Raw genomic sequence first — 21,289 nt, 5'->3', positions numbered from 1 at the left:
AGTGCCCCCCCCCCCCCCCCCCCCACACTTAAGGAGGTTAGTGCCTCAAAGTCTTCGGAGCGAGAGTGTGCTCTTAATGACCCTTTGCAAACACTCGAAAAGAGACTCTCGCCCATTCGCGAACGTTCCACAACATCAACGTGGAGATGAGAAACAACAGCGAGGACTCGTCAAGGCGACGCCGTCGCCTGCCAAACGGAAATGGATACAACGCAAATTACAATCCGGTCAACTGAGATCAATTGTTTTGAAACTGGGAGAAAAAAAAAATCTATAAGCAATTGTTTAAAGCGATTCAAGTGGGAATTTCATGAGGAAAAAGTGCTTACATGTATTTTAACGTTTAAAATGACATTGTAAAATGGTGCATTTTTAATATGAAAATATGCAACCTTGTGATACTCATTCGGTATTTTTTTCCCCAAAAAACATTCAAATCATTTTCCACCCAGGAAATATAACTTTAAAAAACAACTTCTTTTTTAATGAAATAAATATTATTAGAAAAAAATCTCACTCACTTGCTAAAAAAAATATATATAAATACTCTCGGGGGGAAAACATTGTTGCGTAATATTTTCTCCTTTCTCTCATATAAATTTTGTATGTCGATTTTTTTTTAAATAAAAAGAATTATGAAAAAGTGAAAATGTTTCTCCCCACCCCAATTTTTTTTTCCTGTAAAAAAATCCATTAAAATTATTTTACACCCAGGAAATATAACTTAAAAAGCCTCTTTTTTTCCCCAAAATAGATTGCTTTTTTAAAATCAAATAAATATGATTAGAAAAAATATTTTGCTCCCCCAAAAATTAAAAAATACTCTCGAGAAAATAAAAAAAATCAAGTAATATTTTCTCATAATTTGGTATGTCGATTTTTTAAAATAAAAATAAAAATAAAAAATGTAAAATGCCCCCCCCCCAAAAAAAAATTGCAGTGTTTTCGTAAAAGTAACTTTTCTGGTTAAAATTTAAAAAATAAATAAAAACTTCCCAAATAATTTCCCTAAAACTAAAAGAAATAAAGAAATAAAAGAAATACTGAAAACATTTTCTATAAAAATATCTGACTTGTTCTTTTGACAAAAAAAAACTTTATTTCATAATTTATTTTTTTCCATGTAATTATGTTTCCTCTCATAAATTATTTTTTTCCATGTAATTATGTTTCCTCTTTTTAATAAAAAAATATGGGCTTTTTTCAAGTTCAATAAGCTCGACTGTCCTCCTCATTCAACCTAATCAAACTATAAAACCTCCACAAATGCATTTGTTAGTTGTGATCAGATGGATTGTCATATCCTTCGACGACTGTCGTCCATTGCGTCGCGAGCAAAGAGTGGTCAGCAAATGTTCCGCACCGGCGAGCACCGGGAAGACCCGAGGCAACGCGGCCAACCGATCGTTTCCGTCGGAATCCGATCTTCTTCCTCTGGACGGGTCGCTGTTCCAGAGAGTGAGCGAGCATCGCGTTTAAGGAAGCTTAGCGGCTAAATTGTTTGTTTTCACTACATAGAGTCGAGGAAGCCAAGCAAGCCGATATGAACGGGATAACCTGGCCATGCGGCTGAAATTCCGGTCCAAGCTTATGATATCGGATTGGAGTCATTTTGGAAAAATATATCACATTAACTGACAGTAGATAAAATAAAAGCAAGGATATTGGCAGTATAAATGGGAATTGGGCCCAAGTTCTATTCTTAAATCAACACGGACGTGCAATAAAGTGGTAATGGTGCCCCCCTTAATTGCATCCGCGGAACAATAAGCCGGCGTTGTGAACATCAATCACCTCATTAACGAGGACGCGGGAAGAGAAAGGGGGGCAGATGATAGACGGTCCGAGGAGACGGAGGCCGTCCGTCTTCCCCGTCGCTCATCCGTCTTCTCTGCTCGCTTTGCTTTGCCTTCGGAGGTAGATTTTTTGGGACGGAATACAAACTCAACTTGGAAAATGTTCCACTTTCACAGGTTGTAGGCGGAGCCATTTGAACTGCGTATCAAAGTCGGAATTTCCTCATGTTGCCTTTCTGTGTAAAACCGACACCAAATAGAGGGACTGATTTGGCCCTGCAATTTTCCACCTAACGATTGAAAGTACCAAAATGGAAAAGTTGAGAAAAAAAGACTTTGAGAAGATTTGGAAAAGATCCTTGGAGAACTATCACCTCACATTTGAAGACAAGTAGAGTTTTTAGTCTCATCTCAGACTAAGAATTTTGCAAGGTCACTATTTACAAGACAATTATTTTGGTATTATTTTTCTCATCATGCTCTTTGTTGAAACCTACAAATTTGAGAAGCAATTTCTTAGCGCTCATCTACTGGTCGTTGGTTGTGTCATATTAGCACAAAAACCTAAAAGACCTGCGACAATATCAACCTCATTTGATATTTTCCTAAGATGAAGAAAAAATTATAATCGAAAGTTAACTCATTGACTGCCATTGACAGCTATAGACGTCAACAAATCATTTTAACAATTTTTGTTAGTTTAACATTTTTTCTCTCCATTTTTGTTAACAAGAGTATGAAAACCTATATTTTTGTTGTACATTTAGAACAGATATAAAATTTGTGATTAATTATGAGTTAACTAGTGAAGTCATGCGATTAATTACGATTACAAATTTTAACCGCCTGCCCTTAATTTTTAATAACCTTGTCTTTAAAAAAATTTCTTTTAATTTTTAATAATGTTTTTTTAAAGAAAAAAATTATTAAAAATTAGGAGTGTCGGGCGATTACAATTTTTAAACGGAATTAATCGCATGACTTCACTAGTTAACCCAATTTTATATCTGTTCTAATGCAAAAAAAAAATATTCCAGGTTTTCATACTTTTGTTAACAAAAGTGGGAAAAAATGTTTAACTAAAAATAGTTCAAATGAATTTTTGACGTCTATAGCCGTCAACGGCAGTCAATGAGTTCATCAGAAACTAATTAGCCATAAGTCCATCATTAACTGTGCATATAGTCCGTTTCAATATTTCAGAGGTAGCATCAGAAGCCCCTTTCTCCCAAAAACTTATTTTTCTTGCATTGCAGTAAAAGATCAAACCAAGCCAGCAATTGTTCCGTCTTCAAAGGTCGTATCAGTATCAGGAAAGCAAAAGGTTTGATCACTTCCGGGTCTACTTAAGCTCTCAGGTGAGACGCACTCAGATGGTTGATTCACTGGGGAATTGTCGGATCGGGTGACAGCTGCCGCTTCCTGCCTTTATCCCGCAACAGGAACTGGCTGTGTTCCAGTGTGTGTGCGTGTGCGTGTGCGGTGTCTGGGCAACGGGCCCAGGTGCAGCGAGGCCCAGGTGTTCCTCCGTCAACAACACAATGGTGGACGTGTGCAAATACAGACAAGCAAATGGAGAGCGACGGGTTATCCGAGAGGACACCTGTTGAGCACCTGCGCGAGGGAACATCACCATTACACACACACACACACACACACACACACTACTATGTACTATGTATCGTTCCAAAAATATTTCACTGTACTTACTCATATATAGATGACGTTGGTGATATGTGTAACATATGTTTTTCTTTTTCTGTATTTACATGAACTCGGATTTACCGATGTAAATGTATGTTTGTAATTTGTTCACTATATCAGGTTGTTTTGTAAGAATTCTAGGTAATAATCTATGTTTTTAAACTGTTTAAAAAAAAAAGAAGTTTTTTTTAGAAGAAGAAATAGAATAGAAGAAAAAGAAGTAGAAGAAGAATGAGAAACAGAGAAGAAGAAAAAGAAGAAATGATCATGTCAACTGTGTGCCGCCTCTCACGGCAACAAACGAAGGGACCGTATCCCAGCTAGCTTGCTAGCTTTAGCATGTGTTAGCCGCCATAAGAAGGATTTACTCTTTAAAGACACGAGAATAACCCACCAGGATTCTACCTTCCGCCACAATGCCACATGAGATCCTAGTTGAGATCATCTTAAACTAAAAAGAAAAACTTTTCAGTAGTTAATAGATGTGGCGAACCAAACCGGAACTTGTTCGCTGCCGTCAACACGATTTGATTAATTTGAATATATACACGTCGCACCTGAGTATAAGTTGCAGGGCCAGCCAAACTGAAACAAATGATGGCTTATAGTCCAAAAACAACAACAACAACAACAACAACAACAAAAATACTGTAATCAAGTTGTTTGGTAAATGATAAATAGGGCTTAAGCTTAGGATGTTTAGTAGCTGTACTTACCTATGATTGTATGTAGCATAGGTTCGTGTATATCAGTTAATAACTTGTCAATATTGTTTTCTTATTACAAGTTATAATTGTATTTAATGTATTTACTTTTGTAAACTTATTTTGAAGAGGAGATGGGGCCTAAATGAGCTCCTTGCGGTACTGACCCTTCCTCGCTTCTTAGCTGGTCCGTCAGAGACACGACTGTTAGCGCTCTACTGGAGCGTAGCCACAGGCGCGCTAACCACTTCACACACACATTCATGGGAACCGACTGGGCAGCACGCACGAACCTGGCACACTAATAGTCGAGATAAAGAGTGAGCTCATTTCTGTTCACATGACAAATGTGACGAAACACACATGTTGTTTGTTTATGTCGGACGTAAATTGCAGCTAGCCCGGACGCTAGCAAGCGAGCGCAGCGGCGTGAGAACATTTTCGATGGCGTCACCCGTCGAAAGACTCTTGGCGACACATTCCGGATGACTAATGAGCACCATTTTACCTTTCATTTGTTACTTTTTTTCCATTTATTACGCTTTGCGCCAATTTGGCTCATTTGCACAAAAACCACGATTAGCCGAGTCTGGTTTAAGCGCTAAAGTCGAATAAGGAAGAAGAGCAGCATGTAACGGAGCAAACAATTATTACAAACGGTGTTTTTATTTGGTTCATTAGCACAAAGTAAAAACGGTCCACTCAGTGTGGATTGTTCTATTTACTCATGCTAACATGCTAAACACGCAAGCTAATAGCACACAAAAAAACAATGAGAAATTTTTAAATGTTGCTTGGATTTATTAACACAAAGAACCAATCAGTCCCATTCTTGACACTTTGATGAGCCTCCGAGTGTTGCGGAAAACATTTGCATCATATCCAACAAGACATTTTTGTCCTTCCGTTAATGCCGACCACCCGACGTCCTTTACCAGACGGCCACACGCCAGCGAGGACGTTAATACAAGATACTAAACCAGCCGTGACTTACACGTTTATAGCTTGGAAATGAAGCGACGTGAAAGAGAATAATGGGAAGGCCATAAAAAGCAAATAGACGCTATAGGTTGTAATATCCATTACCTTTTAAGAGCTGAAGATAATGACTACACCTGCTTTTCACTGCGCCGCAGTAAAAATAAAAAAATAAATAAAAACTTCAATGACAATGAGGCAGAAAAAGTACGAGTGAAAAAAAAAAAAAACACATTTCAGGAAAAGTTGCTTTATTCTTATTAAATTACAAACATATAATTTTACAAATACAAAAGGATACAAATTTAAGTCCCACTCAGCCGACAACCCAATCAAGCAGAATAATAAGGCGGGATTGGGCCACACTGGAAAATGTCATTTGAATACAGCAAAATTGTAATCAGGATGAAGTTGTCACAAACTTTTTTTTCTCTCCAAATATTTTTTTATTGTCTTTTTTTTATTATTGCATAATATGGTGACTTTAAAAAAAATCCATCATTTGCTGTATTCTTATGACATTACATTTTTCTCCCAAATTTGTTTTTGGAATTGCAACTTCTTTTTTTTTTCCTCGTAAAGACATTTTTCCGAAAATTGTCTTTTTAGGTGAATTCTTTTCATGTTACAACTTGCCCCAAAAAATGTAGCATTACATCTATTAGTTTTCTCAAAAGATTGGGACTATTTTCTATATATTTTCCAAAGACATATACGTTTTCTCGTAACATTACGATTTTCTTTGAATATTTTATTGTACCTCAGGACTTTTTTTCAAATTTTTATTTTTTTTTAAATCCTGAAAAATTACGACTATTGTTTTGAATATATGTGCATGTCTTTCAGATTTTTTTTCCCCTCATAAATAAGACTTTCCTTGTAGTTGTAGTTGCAACTTTTTCTGAATTTAAAGGATTTTTTTTTCTCACATTGCAATTTTTGGGGGGGGGGGAAGAAATTACCTTACAGCTTTTATTTTACCTAGGATTTTTTTTCACAACTTTATCTTGAATGTTTTTCTTATAACAAAGACTCGGTCCATTGTAATTTTGCAATATTTATTTTTCCTTTCAATGCAGCCAAACACTTCTTGGTAGCTCCAATACAAGAACAGTCATAAAACAGCTGGGCTAAAAATAACCCAACAAGGGTTTGAAGGGTGAAGGCTATATCTTAAGGAGGTGTACCTAATGAATTGTCTGGCATGTGTAAATCAGTCATATCAATAAAGCATCGGTCACGGTAGTTAGGGCATTATGGAGAATGTACAATAAACGTGCAGGTCTTGAAGGTCTATTACGGCGACTTGTCTTATTGTTGCTCATGCGAGCGACTGAAGAGGATGCAGCAGGGGTGTGCGGATAAAAGCCCACTCGCTTATCATAATGCTCCTTTTGACATGCAGTCTTTTACTGGGGGTCAAGGGGTCATGGGAGAGCGCTCACGGCCGGGATAAAGAAGGCATTGACGCGTCGTGGTCCTTAAGGGTCGGCCGCCGCATAAATGTTCCCGTTCCGCCGTGGCATCTCCGGCATTCAAATGAAAGCGACGCATTTGCGATGCTAATCCAGGTAGGAACGCGCCCATCGCTATTCCACGCACGGATTCCAATCTCGCGCGTCTCTGCCGGGGCGGCGGAGGGGGAGGTGCGGCGGAACGCGACGGGAAAAGTGATTGTCTCCTGTGCCGTGACGGGAGATTTACATTTTTCCTCAGAGCGGACGTGACTCCGCGGAATGACTTCGGAAGACCAGGAGGGTTAGCGCTTCCCAGCTATTGTGCTGCGGGAAATCATGCTTTCACTTTTTTTCCCTCCATTTGATTTCACAAAAACGGTTATTTGCAGAGGAACCTCGGTTTTTGTGATCAGCCTATTCTAGTCAGTCAAATTCAAAACAATATTTGCCATAGGAAATAATGTGCATCCAACTAATCAATTTCAGACACCCACAAATGTTCGCAAAAATACATTTTTCAGAAAATAACTATTGCTTTTCATACAGTGTGGAAAAAATATAAATGATAATGACATGGATAGAGGAGAACCTTTTTAGGACTACTGATGGCGTAATAAAAGATGGCGAGGACGGGAGAGAGCTGCCGGTGTGATTTTTTTTTTCTCGAATGGCTGTCGCTCGGAACTTTCCGTTGCGTTGTGTAAAAATGGTTCAACAGACGGCGAGGCGACCTCCACAATGCGAGCTTTCATTCACCAACTCGAGGCAATAAAAACGCTCACATCTGCTTGGCCACATCGGAGTAACATCCTTTCAAAAGTCAGGCTTTCAAAATAAAAGCAAGGCACCCGGTGGTATCAGGCAAACTATTTGGGTGAAATTGTGTTGTTATACTGTGTGCTTTTATTTTGAATGTCTGACCTTTGAAAGGATGCGTGACAGCAATGTTGCAACAAATCGCATGAAAACTTATTTACTACAAATAATAAAGTTTTTTTTTTTTTTTTATCTATCTATGCCGGCGACATATTGTGACAAGCCGAACGATTAAATACACTTCCTCTAGATGGCAGCGGTGTACCTAATGAAGTGTCCGGAAGACTGGCGACATCACTTCCTGTTATCTGTCGAACTCCGAAGTCCGACTTCAGTCCACGTCCACGTCCATGTTAATCTCGTTGCTCAGGTTGAGGTAGAAAAATGCGTAGACGCACACGACGAAGAACAAGATGGCCACCACCACCAAGAAGGCGTCCTGGGAAGACAAAAGACATTTTGTCGCTCGGGTTCTTCATCCTTGCAGGACGTCAACTTTGTGATTTGTGAGTATAGACCATTTGCCAGGGAGGAAACTGATAACTTTGCACTATATAAAAATGTGTAAATTGGTAAGTCGGTATATTTCTTCGCACAATAAGAAAGAATAGATAAGCAAAGTACAATAAGACATTAGATAAATAAGTACATGCGTTTAAGTTTGGAAAGGAAGTATATAAGAAAACAGGTGCAGTGAGAAAACAGTAAACAACTTATTAAGTACTATAAGGAAGTACCTAAGTAAATTATTAAGTACAGTTAGTAAAAGCGTAATGACAATAATTAATTAATTAAATAAGTACAGTAAGGAAGAACATAAGTGAATGACTACTGTCAATAAATACCCAAGTGTAAAAGTTAGTTATTTTTGGAAGTACAGTAAGTACGTATAGCAGTAAGGACTAAGTAAATAAGTACCGGTAAAGTAAGTAAATAGTACAAGTAGATATTTGCAGTAAGTAGACTTATGAAGTAAAGAAATAAATAGACTGGTAAAATAATATTTATCTACGGAAAGAATTGAGAAAATAAATAGATACAATAAGTAAATATTATAGTAAAAAAGTTACATTTTCCAATACTTAAGTAAATAAGTACACAGGAGATAATAGAGTACAATGTGAGCTAAGTAAATATGTTCAATAAGTAAATAAATAAGTAAGCAAGTAGGGTAAAAAAAACACGATACCCTTTAAAAAGTGAAAACAAATTATTTTTGAAAAGTACATATAAATAGCAGTTTGCCTGCTGCGCTTGATTAGAAAAGTAAATATAAAAAAAAAATTGAACATCAAGAACGACTACTGACGCGTTTCCTCAGCGAGGGTGGCCACGCACGCACGCACGCGACGCGACGTCCTTTCGCCGCATTCGCCAGGACGTGAATATTCTCAACTTAAGAGTCTCGCTGCAATCACAAACTCAAAAGGAGAAATGACCCATTTTGTTGCCCTTCTATTGTTTAATTGTCCCTTTCCACACGAGTGGCGTCCACTTGACGACGAGTGCCGGCGCCGCCGCTGCGCGTTCATTAAACGAAACAATCTTCATCAGCTCCATTTTCATTAGGGCCACTCCGACTTTTTCCACTTGTTCTTTATCCGCCCAATGTCATTAGCAAACAAACTTTCTCATCAGCGCTGGAGAGCTTGGAGGGCTTAAAAGAGAGAGGGGGGGGGGGGGAACGCTGATTGGGGCTTGCTAGAGAAAAACAAGAGGCGACGAGTCATGCTGCAAAGTGGGCCATGGCAACAGAGGAGGCACATTTAAAAACAAAGAAAATAAGCATCTTCAACCAAAGCCGAGGAACTTTTCTACTTCCCATCGGTCTCTAAATTGTCTGACATCAAACGGGGTTCACCATTTACATATCAAGTTTGTAAGTAGTACTACAGATCAGTCATTTTCTCTTTGTTTTTTTTTGTCAGCAACCCGTTTAGGCAGCAAACTAGTTGGGTCTCAAAACCACAAAATGTACAAAACCAAATGTGTTTTTACTATCACTATGTTTGTAGGTAGTGCTGGAGATCATTCCATCCAGTTTCTGGTTCTCCTGCAACCCGTTTAAGCAGCAAACTAGTTGTGTCAGTCTTGCTAAATTGTCCATCACCAAACTTGGTTATCATTTTAGCCTTACATGTATGTAGTGCAGTGCTACAGATCATTATTTCCTGTTATGTTTTCTTCAGCAACCCATTTAGGCAGCAAACTTGTTTGGTCTCAATGTCTCAAAATGTACAACATTTCAACTTGGCTCTCTTTGTGGCAAGTTGTGCATCAAAACGCTCTTATTTTGTTTTTGTCAGCAACCCATCTAGGCAGCAAATTTGCCTTAATTATTCGGGCAGTCTTGCAAAATAGTCCAACACAAACTTTGTTGTCACCTTAGCCTTGAATGTTTGGAGGTGCAACAGATCATTTATTTCCTGTTACGTGTTCCTCTGCAACCCATTTAAGCAGCAAACTTGTTGGGTCTAAATTATAGTGCTCTGATGATAACTTAATTTTATGAACACCAAACTTTTTTTGGGGGGGGGGGGGGGGGGGTCTGCTTCATCACAACATAAATGTTTGTAGATAGTGCTGGAGAGATTCCGCTCCCATTTCTGGGTCTTTAGCAACCCGTTTTGGCAGCAAACTAGTTGGGTAGTTGGGTCAGTCTTGCAAAATTGTCTTAAACACACTTGGTTATCACTTTAACTTTACATGTTTGCAGATAGTGATCATTTATTTACTGTTACGTGTTCTTCTGCAGCCCATTTAGGCAGCAAGCTAGTGCCACTTCATGTCAACTACAAATGTTAGACTCTTGGAATTCCACTATATTATCATGGCCCACCTCTCGCTACTAACACCAACTCGTGTGTTTGTGTGTACTCAGCACGCGTCAAGTTTCGCCAACCGATCACAGTTGCGGTAGCAAAAGTCCCCGCCCGTCTAGCACACTCGCTTTCGTTCTCTCTCCGTGCTTCTCCATGCCAAGTGGTCCAGACGGCCCCGCTAGCAGCACAGCCGCCAGACAGGCTGTCCTGGCAGCTGCTGACTCCTCATGCCGCTACGTCGGGTTGGCGCGACACGGAGGGAGGCCAGATGCCTCCACAAGGCAGGGAGGAGAGGAAGACAGGCGTGGATGATGCAGAAGGAGAATTTAAGGAGAAAACATAACCCTTAACCCTTCAAATCTAATCCCAATCGTGAGCCTAACCCAAAAACTGAACCTCGAAACCCTAAAGCTGAGGTTTTCAACTAAAGTGGTATAAATCGAGAACATTTCTAGGTTCATAATAGAGTGAAATTAAAGGTGCAGCACTGAATCGATTATTTGTTAACTAATCATCAGTATTTTGCATGTGAGGTGCAAGTGTTATTTTCACCACTTTGAGTCACTTAATTCTAGCCCTGAATCCAAACCTAGGCCGAATTTGCCATCACACCACGTGAGGCCAACAAGGTCCGAGACTCTTTAATACCCTCCCCCGTCCCTGAGGTATTTTTAATCCAACACTCTCCTTGCCTTCTTGTCAAAACATGAATAATTCACGAGCCGTATCAATATTTCAAGATAGCGACTCATCTAATTGGATTAAAGACGTGCTTAATGAGGCCCTGCCGTGTCTCTGCGATGCATATTCTTAAAAAAGATGACCATTTCATCACAGGCGTGCATGAGGAAAGGCGAGCGATTATTCACCCACCGGAAGTGAACAATAGTGCTATATTTGCACACACAGGGAGTTTTTTTTCAACATCGATTAAAGACTTTTAATCTCACCCTGAATCCAGAGGAGTTCTTTTTGGCTTCCGCTTTGAGCCGCGTAGCCTTCAAGACTGATTTTGTCTTTTTGTAGTCCTGCTTACCTGCAAAAAAAATAAAAAAATTTTCATGATTTATTTATTGTTTTGCAATCTAAGATGGATGCTTTTTAAAGAGGGAAACCCACCAATCTGTTTCCTGTACTGATCGACTGGTAGGTTGGTGGCGCTTGCGTCCTTCCTCCCCATTCTCCTTCAGCTAGAAAAAAAACAACACACGAATGAATGGAAATGCCCAATTTGTTCTAACCCCCCAAAAAAGGCACAAATATTTGTAATATGTTTTTTTTTTATATATATAAAAAAAGGATAATCTATTATAGTGTATTTTATAAAAAATAACAGTTTTTTCCACAGTTTTTGCTGCAGCTCCTTCTGGTACACGTGTGCAAAATTGCTACCCAGTTATTCCTTAGCCTGTCTGTGGGGTTTCCCATGATATGTTAGCATTAAGCTAGCAGACTTTAAGGTACAGTTATGTGGTTGTTTTAAGCACACAATGAGCCTAAAATAAAATAGCTATTTCAAACCAAAATAGCTGACTTTGTGTGTTTTAGTCAATGCCTTTTTGAGACTTTTTTTTGTTGGTCAACTCTTGACGATGACATGACGATCAAATTTTGTTTTTTGAGATCAAACTTGCTTTGGGGGCAGAATTTTCAAATGAATTGGAAGCTTTTGTTTGGTTCGCAACGTTAGAAAATGCGTCACTGCCAAGTCGTACAGTGAGAAAAAACAAAAGACGTGACATATGGTTCATTTCCGTACATCTGCGAGGTGCAATTCCATTCATTCTCATCACCTTTTCGGCACACTCGCGATCCATCTCATTGACACCACAGTCTCATTCGAGCTCACAGCTCGCCTTTGATTAGTTCAACAGCTCCACCGAGCCAAAAATAAACGGCATGGTGGCTCTAATTAGCCAAGTGTTAGCATGAGAGGAAGATGATCTGATCGGAAAGACCACTTTGCTTCGAATCGTGGTTGGGTATGGGGAGGGGGGGTATTTACTCAACTGCAGATATTTACAAAAAGGTATCTTACTTTTTGAAAATGAGGCTGCAGGAAATGGATTACAGCTACCTACTGGCGGCATTTTTTTCCAGCTGTAAAAAGAACAATGATGCATCTAATAGAGAAGCATTTACAGCAGATTTTGAGGACAATATTTTGTCACAGGGTGAACTTATCAATTATTTGTAGAAATTAAAAAATAAATTTATTATTGTCAATTTAAACTGTACCAATACATGGTATTTTGCTTATTAAGGGGGGGGGGGGTGTTGTATTCAGAAGGTCTCTAGTTCTAAGGTACTTATTGGCACTGCTCTGCTATTATTTTCCTGAGGTGAAAAAAGGAGGCATATATTTGAAAAGAGGTGGTATTATTGAATGTAGACAGTAGTAGGGGTTTATTTTAAAGTGTCAATTTGTGGATTTATCATTATGGTAATTATCGCCACCAACTTGTCAACCTATTATTGCAATTTCCCCATTGTGAGGCATCTTTAAAAAAAATATATATTGAAAGAAGGGGATGTTTATTTGTAAAGAGGCATTTATTTGTTGACATTAATTGCAAACAAAAGTGGGTGTTTATTTGAAGGTGGCGTTTGTGGACGTAGGGAGCTGTTAAATTTGTCCCAAAAACAACAACAACAGACAATTGCATTCTGAAGGAGCGTGCAGATGATGCCTTTTTATGGGAGACACGTGTTCATTCAGAGAGAATAGCACGAAAAGCCGTTAGGAGTCCCTAATTTTTAGTTTTGTACAAATACACACAACAGTTAAAAAGCCAAACAAAACATGCCCACAAGGGTTTCCATACATTTAATTTTCCAAAATACTTACATAGTGCGTGTTCTTTAAAGTTATTGTTACGGCGCTCCGGGAAAGAGGCAACAGCTGGAATACTGATAGACATGCGAGTCAACAAAAATAAACACAATAAGAGGCGTTTTATTGTACTTTGCTCTTCATTTCTTGCAAAACGCCAGCGTAGCACTGTTTTCAGCAGTCATTTCCGGGTTTACACGTTTACAGACGTGACGGGCGAGGAATTTGTCCAATCAGATAAGGAGAGCGGTGGCGTCTACCAATAGGAGGAAGGAGGGGCGGAGAAAGGCGGGTTTCTAAACAAAAGAGTAAATAAGTAAATCTTTCCCCTTTCATCTATTTTTATCGTTTTCAAATGATTATTTTTTAATTAATAAAAAACAATAATTCGCTTCTTTTTTTTTCCAAAAAATGAAAATATTAGTAATTTCAGCCAGAGGGCCTCCTTATAATGCAGTAGAATCGTGTGAGTGATGAAAAGTGTATCCATCACAAGTTGAACTTATTAGTAGTAGTAATATTATTAAATTAAACAAATATTAAATAAAATAGTTAAGTACAATTACTAAATAAAGAATTAAATAAAAATTTAAAAGAAAACATTTAACACTGTAATACGAATTATTAAACTATAATGCTATGATAAATGACATGTTGAGAAAGTTAGTGAAGTATAAAAATATATATTAGTTTATTACTGTTAGAAAATAAACCATGTTTTGTATCTTGAGTCAAAGCCAGGGATGGCGCCACACTGGCGATAGTGGGGGCTACAGCCACATCAGAAATCATCACCATTTTATATTATATTCTAAAATATATTTGTAAATTATTTTCTCAGGCCCCCTATATAGTACTTATCGGTCAAGCCCCCATTTAGCCCTGTGAGCGGAAAAATCCTGGAAAAGTACAGTAATAATAAAGGAACCATAGCAACCAGTCATAATTTGATACAACTCTTGAGTTTATTCACACGCACACACACAGCGTAATCACTTGACTTGTTTCCTGCTCAAGTTGCCATGACACCCAAGTTTGACACGTTAAACATCATTGACCTGAGCCTCGACTGTGTTGTCCTAATATGGCCGTCAAGCTCAGCGTGCGCGAGTGGCTTAATGCACTCCAGCCTGTATGTAGTGTGTGTGTGTGTGTGTGATTAATTTCTCCTGTCGAGTGAAACAAACCAAATGTGCTGTGAGCTGTTATGCTGATATGAAGTGGGGGGAATCCATTAGTGGTTCGAGCATTTACAATAGTGCATGCGTTTTACTCTTGCTTGTGCAGACTTGAAATAAAAGATGTGAAAATGTTTTCTGGTACTTTTCTACACATTAAAACAATTTCCAGAAGCGGTGTGCACATATTTGTATTTTATTTACATGTATTGCAATCTGTAAACAGCAACTGTGCAGTTTGGTTTTTGGCTAGCAGATGTGAGTCACGATTAGCACTAAAATCAACTTCTTGACTAACAGAAGTGCATTTAGTTTTGTTTTTTTTATTTCTCATGTGTATGGAATTATTGTACATATTTTTTTTATTTTACATGCCTTTACATCTGAATTACTTTAAAGCCAGTGTCAAATACATCGGATATACAGTAGGCTTTAAATCCCAGCTAAGCTAGCTACTGTTCGGCCAATCTATGGCGGCTAAAGAGTCAGTCCAGACCAGACTAAACCATGTGGAAATACTCATAATGTCTTAGGCCGTTTATATCCGAATTGCTTGAAAGTAGATGTAAAATAAATCTGATATTCAGTTCGCGCTGAATCAGAGCTAGGCATTAATAGCTGCGATGTAAAGTCATATTGTTAGCCGGAGGAGAGAACGTGCAGCAAGTATTTTCCCTGTTTAATATTCCGCTCTCATTTTCCGAGCAGCGCTCGAGCAGCAGCCGCAGCCTCAGCCCCTTATTATTGACGGGAGAGAAAGTGCATCGGCGCAGATACAGCCAGCCAAATTACTTTTTTTATAAGTTAAGCGTCATACACAAGGGACCTGGAGAAGATACGTTATCATACAATAGATTTAGTCTCGCTTCGCTGCAGTTATTATCCGCGCAAAAGGGGGCTTACTTGATCAATTTAGCAGGATCAACTTTATATATGTAGGTCTTGTAGCTAATTTATCAACCAGGAGTGGATACACAGACATAGTGTTTACATGCTAACGTGAGCTTATTTGGCTCTAAAAGCTAGCTTGCAGTAAGCATGACGTTAGAAACTGGAAAATAAATTATTAACTTAAAATAACCAGACACAGAAAGGAAAGGGCAGGGTGACAAATTTCTGAACAATACTCTGTATTAAATATAAAATATGTATTGGAAGAAAAGCTAAGCTATACTAGGTGCTAACATGAAGTTAGCAAAGGAATGGCTAAGGAGGATGACCGCATTTATAAATTAGCAAAAAAAACAACATTGCAAGTCAGACATCGCATTTATAAAAACTATTCTGTATTATATACAAAATCCAGAATCAGAGAAAAGCTAAGGTAACAGCTAGATGTTAGCATGATGATAGCAAATGAACTGTAAACGGAAAAAGAAAGTTCGACTGTGCATTTGTAAACAGTGATCTAAATCGAAAATGTTTATTGGCAGAAATGCAAATGCTAAATGAACAAACTAGCTGTCATCATAACATAAAATACATTTGGAAAGCAAAGCTATCATTGGACACTATTACCCGTCAATCATTAGAGCGGCCCCGCCCTTTGACTCCATAAACTCTTAATCCCCGTTAACACCAATTCATGAGCGCTAATGGCCTCCAGATGCTGCACCTGGACGAGGTTTCCTGCACTTGCTCATCAAATTTGGGTTGATTGACACCTCGCTCCATTAAACGGTGAGCTTTGTTGACTTTCTGGCCTCATTGACTCAAGAAAATAATTTAATCGACGCTTAATTTGAATATTGTGCTTGATTCGACATCCTGGACTTGCTGGTTGCCAGGATGGAGAAAGTCAAAAGCAATGCGCCACTGTATCTGTACTTAAGTACTACTTGCCACCTGTGGTAGAACAGTTCCTGTTGTTTGGATTTCCGATCAATAAAAAACATGGCTGTCAGGTTGTTAGTGGGCGGGCGGCATTTGTCGGAGTGACAGGTATGATTCATGCTCAGCGGCGGGAGGTGCGAGGACCGATGAGATCCGTCGCCCTCCCCCAAGGCACCCGGCTGGTCCGCTTGAGGATTAGAGCAGCGTGAGCCCGAGCCCGGGCTGTAATTTGCGATGTTCCGTACACGCAAACGTGCGGCGAGGATGATTGGCGAGAGGGGGCGAGGATTATTGATTGATGGATGTCACAGTCCAACTTCACTTTGAGGAAGACGGCAAAGTCACGTTTCGACCTTTGAGGCGAATGTGAAATAACGGAGAAAAAAAGACAAACAAACAAACAGTCGGTCCACTTCATGTTTGCCATTATTTTTGTTTTATAAACAAGCCAACAATCTTCACTAATGGATGTGAAGTTCAGCTAATAATTCTGTTTAAACCAAATTCAATTGTCTCTCAAAAAAAGCCAAAAAAAAACACACGTTGGCTCAACACTCGCCCTTACTTTGTATAATGTCCACAAATAATAATGATTTCACCTCAAAATTATGGGCAAGTCAAATATGAAATAAAAAACATGTTCATGTGACACTTGCTGTTTTTTTTATTTTTTTTTAATATGCGACCTGCGGACAAGCTTAGATAATGAACGTAATGTTTTCAGCTCAAAATTGCTTAAAAAAATCTACTTGCCATTACTTTGTTTTAATACCCTTTGACGACTTTGGCTACTGATTGTAATCAAGCCAAAATCGTATTGTCAGAAAGCAAAAAAATGTGCGTCAGAAAGCAAAAAACTTTGTTTTATTACCTGTTGATGATTTTGGCTCCGGATCGTTTTCAGCTAATATTCCGGTCAAGCCAAAATAGATTTTTCAGAAAGCAAAAAAATTGACATACAGTATGTTCTATTTACACTCGCCGTTACTTTGTTTTAATGTTGACAGTTGTAATAGAATGAATAGATGAGAATCACAACCAAGACAAGTACGAAAAACCAGCAGCAAGCAAGCAAAAAAATTAATAAAAATAATTCACGATATTTCTGTGCGGTCCGGTACCAGGTTCTATGGTTGGGGACCACTTGATCGAGTAGGTAAATCGCTCCAGTCGTGTTGTTACAGTTAGTTACATAGCTACAGTTAATTAGTAACAGTCACTTAGTTTCAGTTACATATTTAGAAAAAACTAATCAGTCAGCACACACCTGCCACCATTTTAAGCGCCTCCAATCAACCCCGAATAAACTTGAGCTGTTCTAGTAGGCATTTCCTGGCATTTTTTTTTAATTACAGCGCCATCTAGTGGATGATGCAAGTGCCTCACCACCACGCCGCTTTGGAGATTCCTCTGGAAAGCCGCAAGTTCGCAACACTGATGAAATTCCCACGCAAGCGGCGCTTAAGGATTGGGGAGGATTGCGCGGCTTGTAACGTTATGGTACGAGGCGAGCGAGGCCACGGAGGACAATAGCGGCGGCGGCGGCGGGCAGGCCAGGACACGTACCCACCTCTTCCGCATAACCCCCCCCCCCCCCATCCACGTCCCCCCGTTGATGAAGAGTAATGGCCCGAAACAATATTTCCCCAAGGAGCGAGTGCGACGCGAACGGCGTAATGTGCTTTCATCGCCCCGCAATTTGGAGATGGCTTTTCACGCTCCAGGGCGGAAGGAAGGCAGGAAGGAAGGAAGTGCAGAATCCCATCGGAGGAAGGGATGTTACACTCACAACAATTTGGATTTTTTTTTTCCTTTCGTCCTTTTTATGGGCTCAACCAAATATGCACCATTTGCTTGATAACAACACTACTTCAAAATGATTGCATTTTACTTGCTTAATTGCAAATAGTCACATTTGATTGCATTTTATTGTATTTTTTTTATTGCATTTTGTTGTCTTCATTCATGTATTTGATTGTATTTTTGTTGCATATAATTGTAACATTCCTGTCTTCTAATGTTATTCTTGCCGATTTTATTGTATTTTTTATTTTAAAAAATTGCAATTTGTTGTATTCTTATTGCATTTGATTGTATTTAAATTAAAAAAATATCTATATTTTCCAAATCCTTTAGCATTTAATTTTATCTTAAATGCATTTTAGTGTACTTATATTATATATTTTGATAACAACACTACTTCAAAATGATTGCATTTTACTTGCTTAATTGCAAATAGTCACATTTGATTGCATTCTATTGTATTTTTTTTATTGCATTTTGTTGTCTTCATTTATGTATTTGATTGTATTTTTGTTGCATATAATTGTAACATTCCTGTCTTCTAATGTTATTCTTGCGATTTTATTGTATTTTTTATTTTAAAAAATTGCAATTTGTTGTATTCTTATTGCATTTGATTGTATTTAAATTAAAAAATATATATATTTTCCAAATCCTTTAGCATTTAATTGTATCTTGAATGCATTTTAATGTACTTATATATGTTTTATTGTTGTTTGTGTTGTGTTAAATTGTATTCTCATCATTCTTACTGAAATATTTTATTCATGTATTATTTTATTGCACGAGCAATATTTTGGTGTTTATGGATTATTATTGAAAAAATGTAAAATTCTGACCAAATTATATAAACAAAAATACAATCTAATGAAATAAAATGTGTAAAACTAAATGAATAAAGCTTAAACCTGGAGCCGGAAATGTATTTTTAAAGAGAAAAAAAAGACAGTAACATATTCAACCTAGTAAAAAAAAAAAAAATCTGAAAAATACTTTTCTAAACTGTCAACCCTGAATCACCTCATATTTAATATTCACAATTAAATTGGCAAACGGCAAGAAAACTCAAAATTTGATTGGTGACACGGGGTGCTGAATAATGTTTTGATTAGCACACATTCATACACGCACATCAGAGGGAGTCCAATGGGCCTTGGCTCGGAGGTTGTCTCCAATCAACCTCCGAGCGTATAATTAGTCATTAGATTGGGATTAGAGGCAACTTGGCATATGAAATGTGATTAAATTAATACTGTGAATTATTAATGCCCCCCCGCCCCCCTTTTCTATTTTTTTACCCCCCACCCCCACGGGCTCTCTGTTTTGATTTGTTTGAACTTTGGTTAATTATGGACTCACCTTAAGTCACCTTAAGGCCCTCTTCCATGTAAACGTTGATTGACGCACAGTAAACACAATCACTTTCAAAGCTGAAGCTAAAGACGCATAGACAATGAACGGCCATGCTAAATGCTAACAGAACTGGTCATTGAACATAATGAGAGGAGTCCAGGCTGGTCCGTCAATGTGATCCAGCAGTAAAGCTGGTGATCCTGGGTCGCCCTGGCAACAACAGGGTTGCATAAGTTCCCAATTACAAGCCAGTGCCGAATGATTTTGAAGCTAAGCTAAAACCATTGCATGAGTTTACACGCTAAATGCTTATCAGAACTCCTGTGACCAAAATGCGAAATACGAGAGCAAAGTTGCCATGGTGATGACATAAGCACGAATAGTGTTCCGTCAGAATGATTTTGAAGCTACAATCATATTCATCTTTAATGATTGACTACATTTTAGTGCCCTTTAACACAAAACTGGAGGCGTCCAGGTGGTTCCACTAATATTACAGACGACTAAATCAGACAATTGTAGGTAACCACAACATGGACAAAAGCTAGTGTCGCATTCTTGCAAGTTGGAAAATAAAAAATTAAGATATGATTGTCACATGTAGTGTTTTAATCACTTACTTAATACTATGTGACGAACAATAAGTCCATAGATGCTAAATGCTACCAGAACCCAATTGACAAAAACACGAAAAATAACAGCAACGTTGCCATGGCAACAACATCGGCTAGCGTCGCCTCCTTCCAATTTTGAATCTTTTGTGTTCAGCTACAATTATCATTTACAGTGCAGCTTTAATTATTGACTTTATTTACTGCGGTGTGCAATAAGATATTAACATGCTAAATGCTAACTCCATGCTAGCTCCAATTTAGGGTGGGTCCAACAATAGTACAGACCAATAAAGCAGGGTTGCTATGGTGACAACATCGGCTAGCGTCGCCTCCTTCCAATTTTGAATCTTTTGTGTTCAGCTACAATTATCATTTACAGTACAGCTTTAATTATTGACTTTATTTACTGCGGTTTGCAATAAGATATTAACATGCTAAATGCTAATTCCATGCTAGCTCCAATTTAGGGTGGGTCCAACAATAGTACAGACCAATAAAGCAGGGTGACAACAGAGACTGTTGATTTCCGTTACAATTATCAAATTTTTTACCTTTTAATGACTGACTTTCTATTCTCACTTTCCCGTCGTCCGTCCTTCTGATTCTAGCACAGAAACACCCAATCATATTTTTTTCTCACGTTCACCAAAGCATACATTTTCTGGCCAAAGATTGAGCTGGCCTTTTGAATGCGGGCGGCAGGAAGCGCCGCTAATTCCTGCCGTCAGTCGCCGCTGAATGACCACGTGTCAAGAGACCGGTCCTTAGGCATTTAGGAGGCTTAATTCTTAACAATACGCCTGTCATGGCCGGCGCCACTTTAAAGCATTAATAAGGCGGCACCGTCAACGTGACAAGCGCTCATTTGGAAAAGACAGGTCGCTCTGAGCGCTTATTAAGACGCGCGCTAATTTGCGTGTCCGGACGCTATTTTCGGAGCTTTTCACGCCAGTACGTTGAGGCAAATTGCAGTCAAGTGTCACCACTAGCGTGCGGTTGAGGACTCAGGCACAAGTGCAGGAAGTACTTAAAAATTAAATGCATTTGTGTTCCAAAAATTAAACAAAAAGGAAAGTCAGGCACTTGGAATTAAATTCATACAAGTTCAAAAACCAAAACACAAAGTAGCCACGTAAAATTTGGCACCCACTGGAACTTGGCAGGGACGCCGACAGGGGCCGGGAATTAAATACAAAAAAACTGATGAGACAACAAAAACCTGGTCATGAGTGGCTGAGGGAGCTGATTGGGAGTCACAGAAGGGACCGGCCTGACGAGAACAGGTGGACACAAAAATGAGACTCACATGAGTAGGGATACAAGAAAACAGGATAAAACTAAAACCAATCAAAACCAGTTAGCAAAAACTAACAAAAAAAAGCTAATTGAAACCACATC

At 38.6% G+C, this 21,289-nt stretch overlaps 1 protein-coding gene across 5 annotated transcripts in view; it reads right to left on the bottom strand.

The window, feature by feature from the left end:
- Positions 1–21,289, bottom strand: part of triqk (triple QxxK/R motif containing) — a 129,830-nt gene that overhangs the window by 57,872 nt on the left and 50,669 nt on the right. For 3 of the 5 annotated variants that reach the window (XM_077548119.1, XM_077548120.1, XM_077548122.1), the window contains 3 exons: positions 11,397–11,467; positions 11,228–11,313; positions 5,417–7,894 (listed from right to left, as the gene is read on the bottom strand). In XM_077548119.1, coding sequence (XP_077404245.1) covers positions 7,787–7,894; positions 11,228–11,313; positions 11,397–11,457 — 255 coding nt within the window. In that variant the 5' untranslated portion in view covers positions 11,458–11,467 and the 3' untranslated portion in view covers positions 5,417–7,786. Of the gene's footprint in view, positions 1–5,416; positions 7,895–11,227; positions 11,314–11,396; positions 11,468–13,125; positions 13,296–21,289 lie in introns of those variants that run through there. The other 2 variants (XM_077548121.1, XR_013288781.1) reach the window with 2 other exon arrangements.

This window comes from Vanacampus margaritifer, chromosome 17 (genome assembly GCF_051991255.1).
Source record: "Vanacampus margaritifer isolate UIUO_Vmar chromosome 17, RoL_Vmar_1.0, whole genome shotgun sequence".
Lineage (NCBI taxonomy): Eukaryota > Metazoa > Chordata > Actinopteri > Syngnathiformes > Syngnathidae > Vanacampus > Vanacampus margaritifer.
Note: the sequence above shows the minus strand (reverse complement) of the source record. Positions and strands in the feature narration are given on the sequence as shown.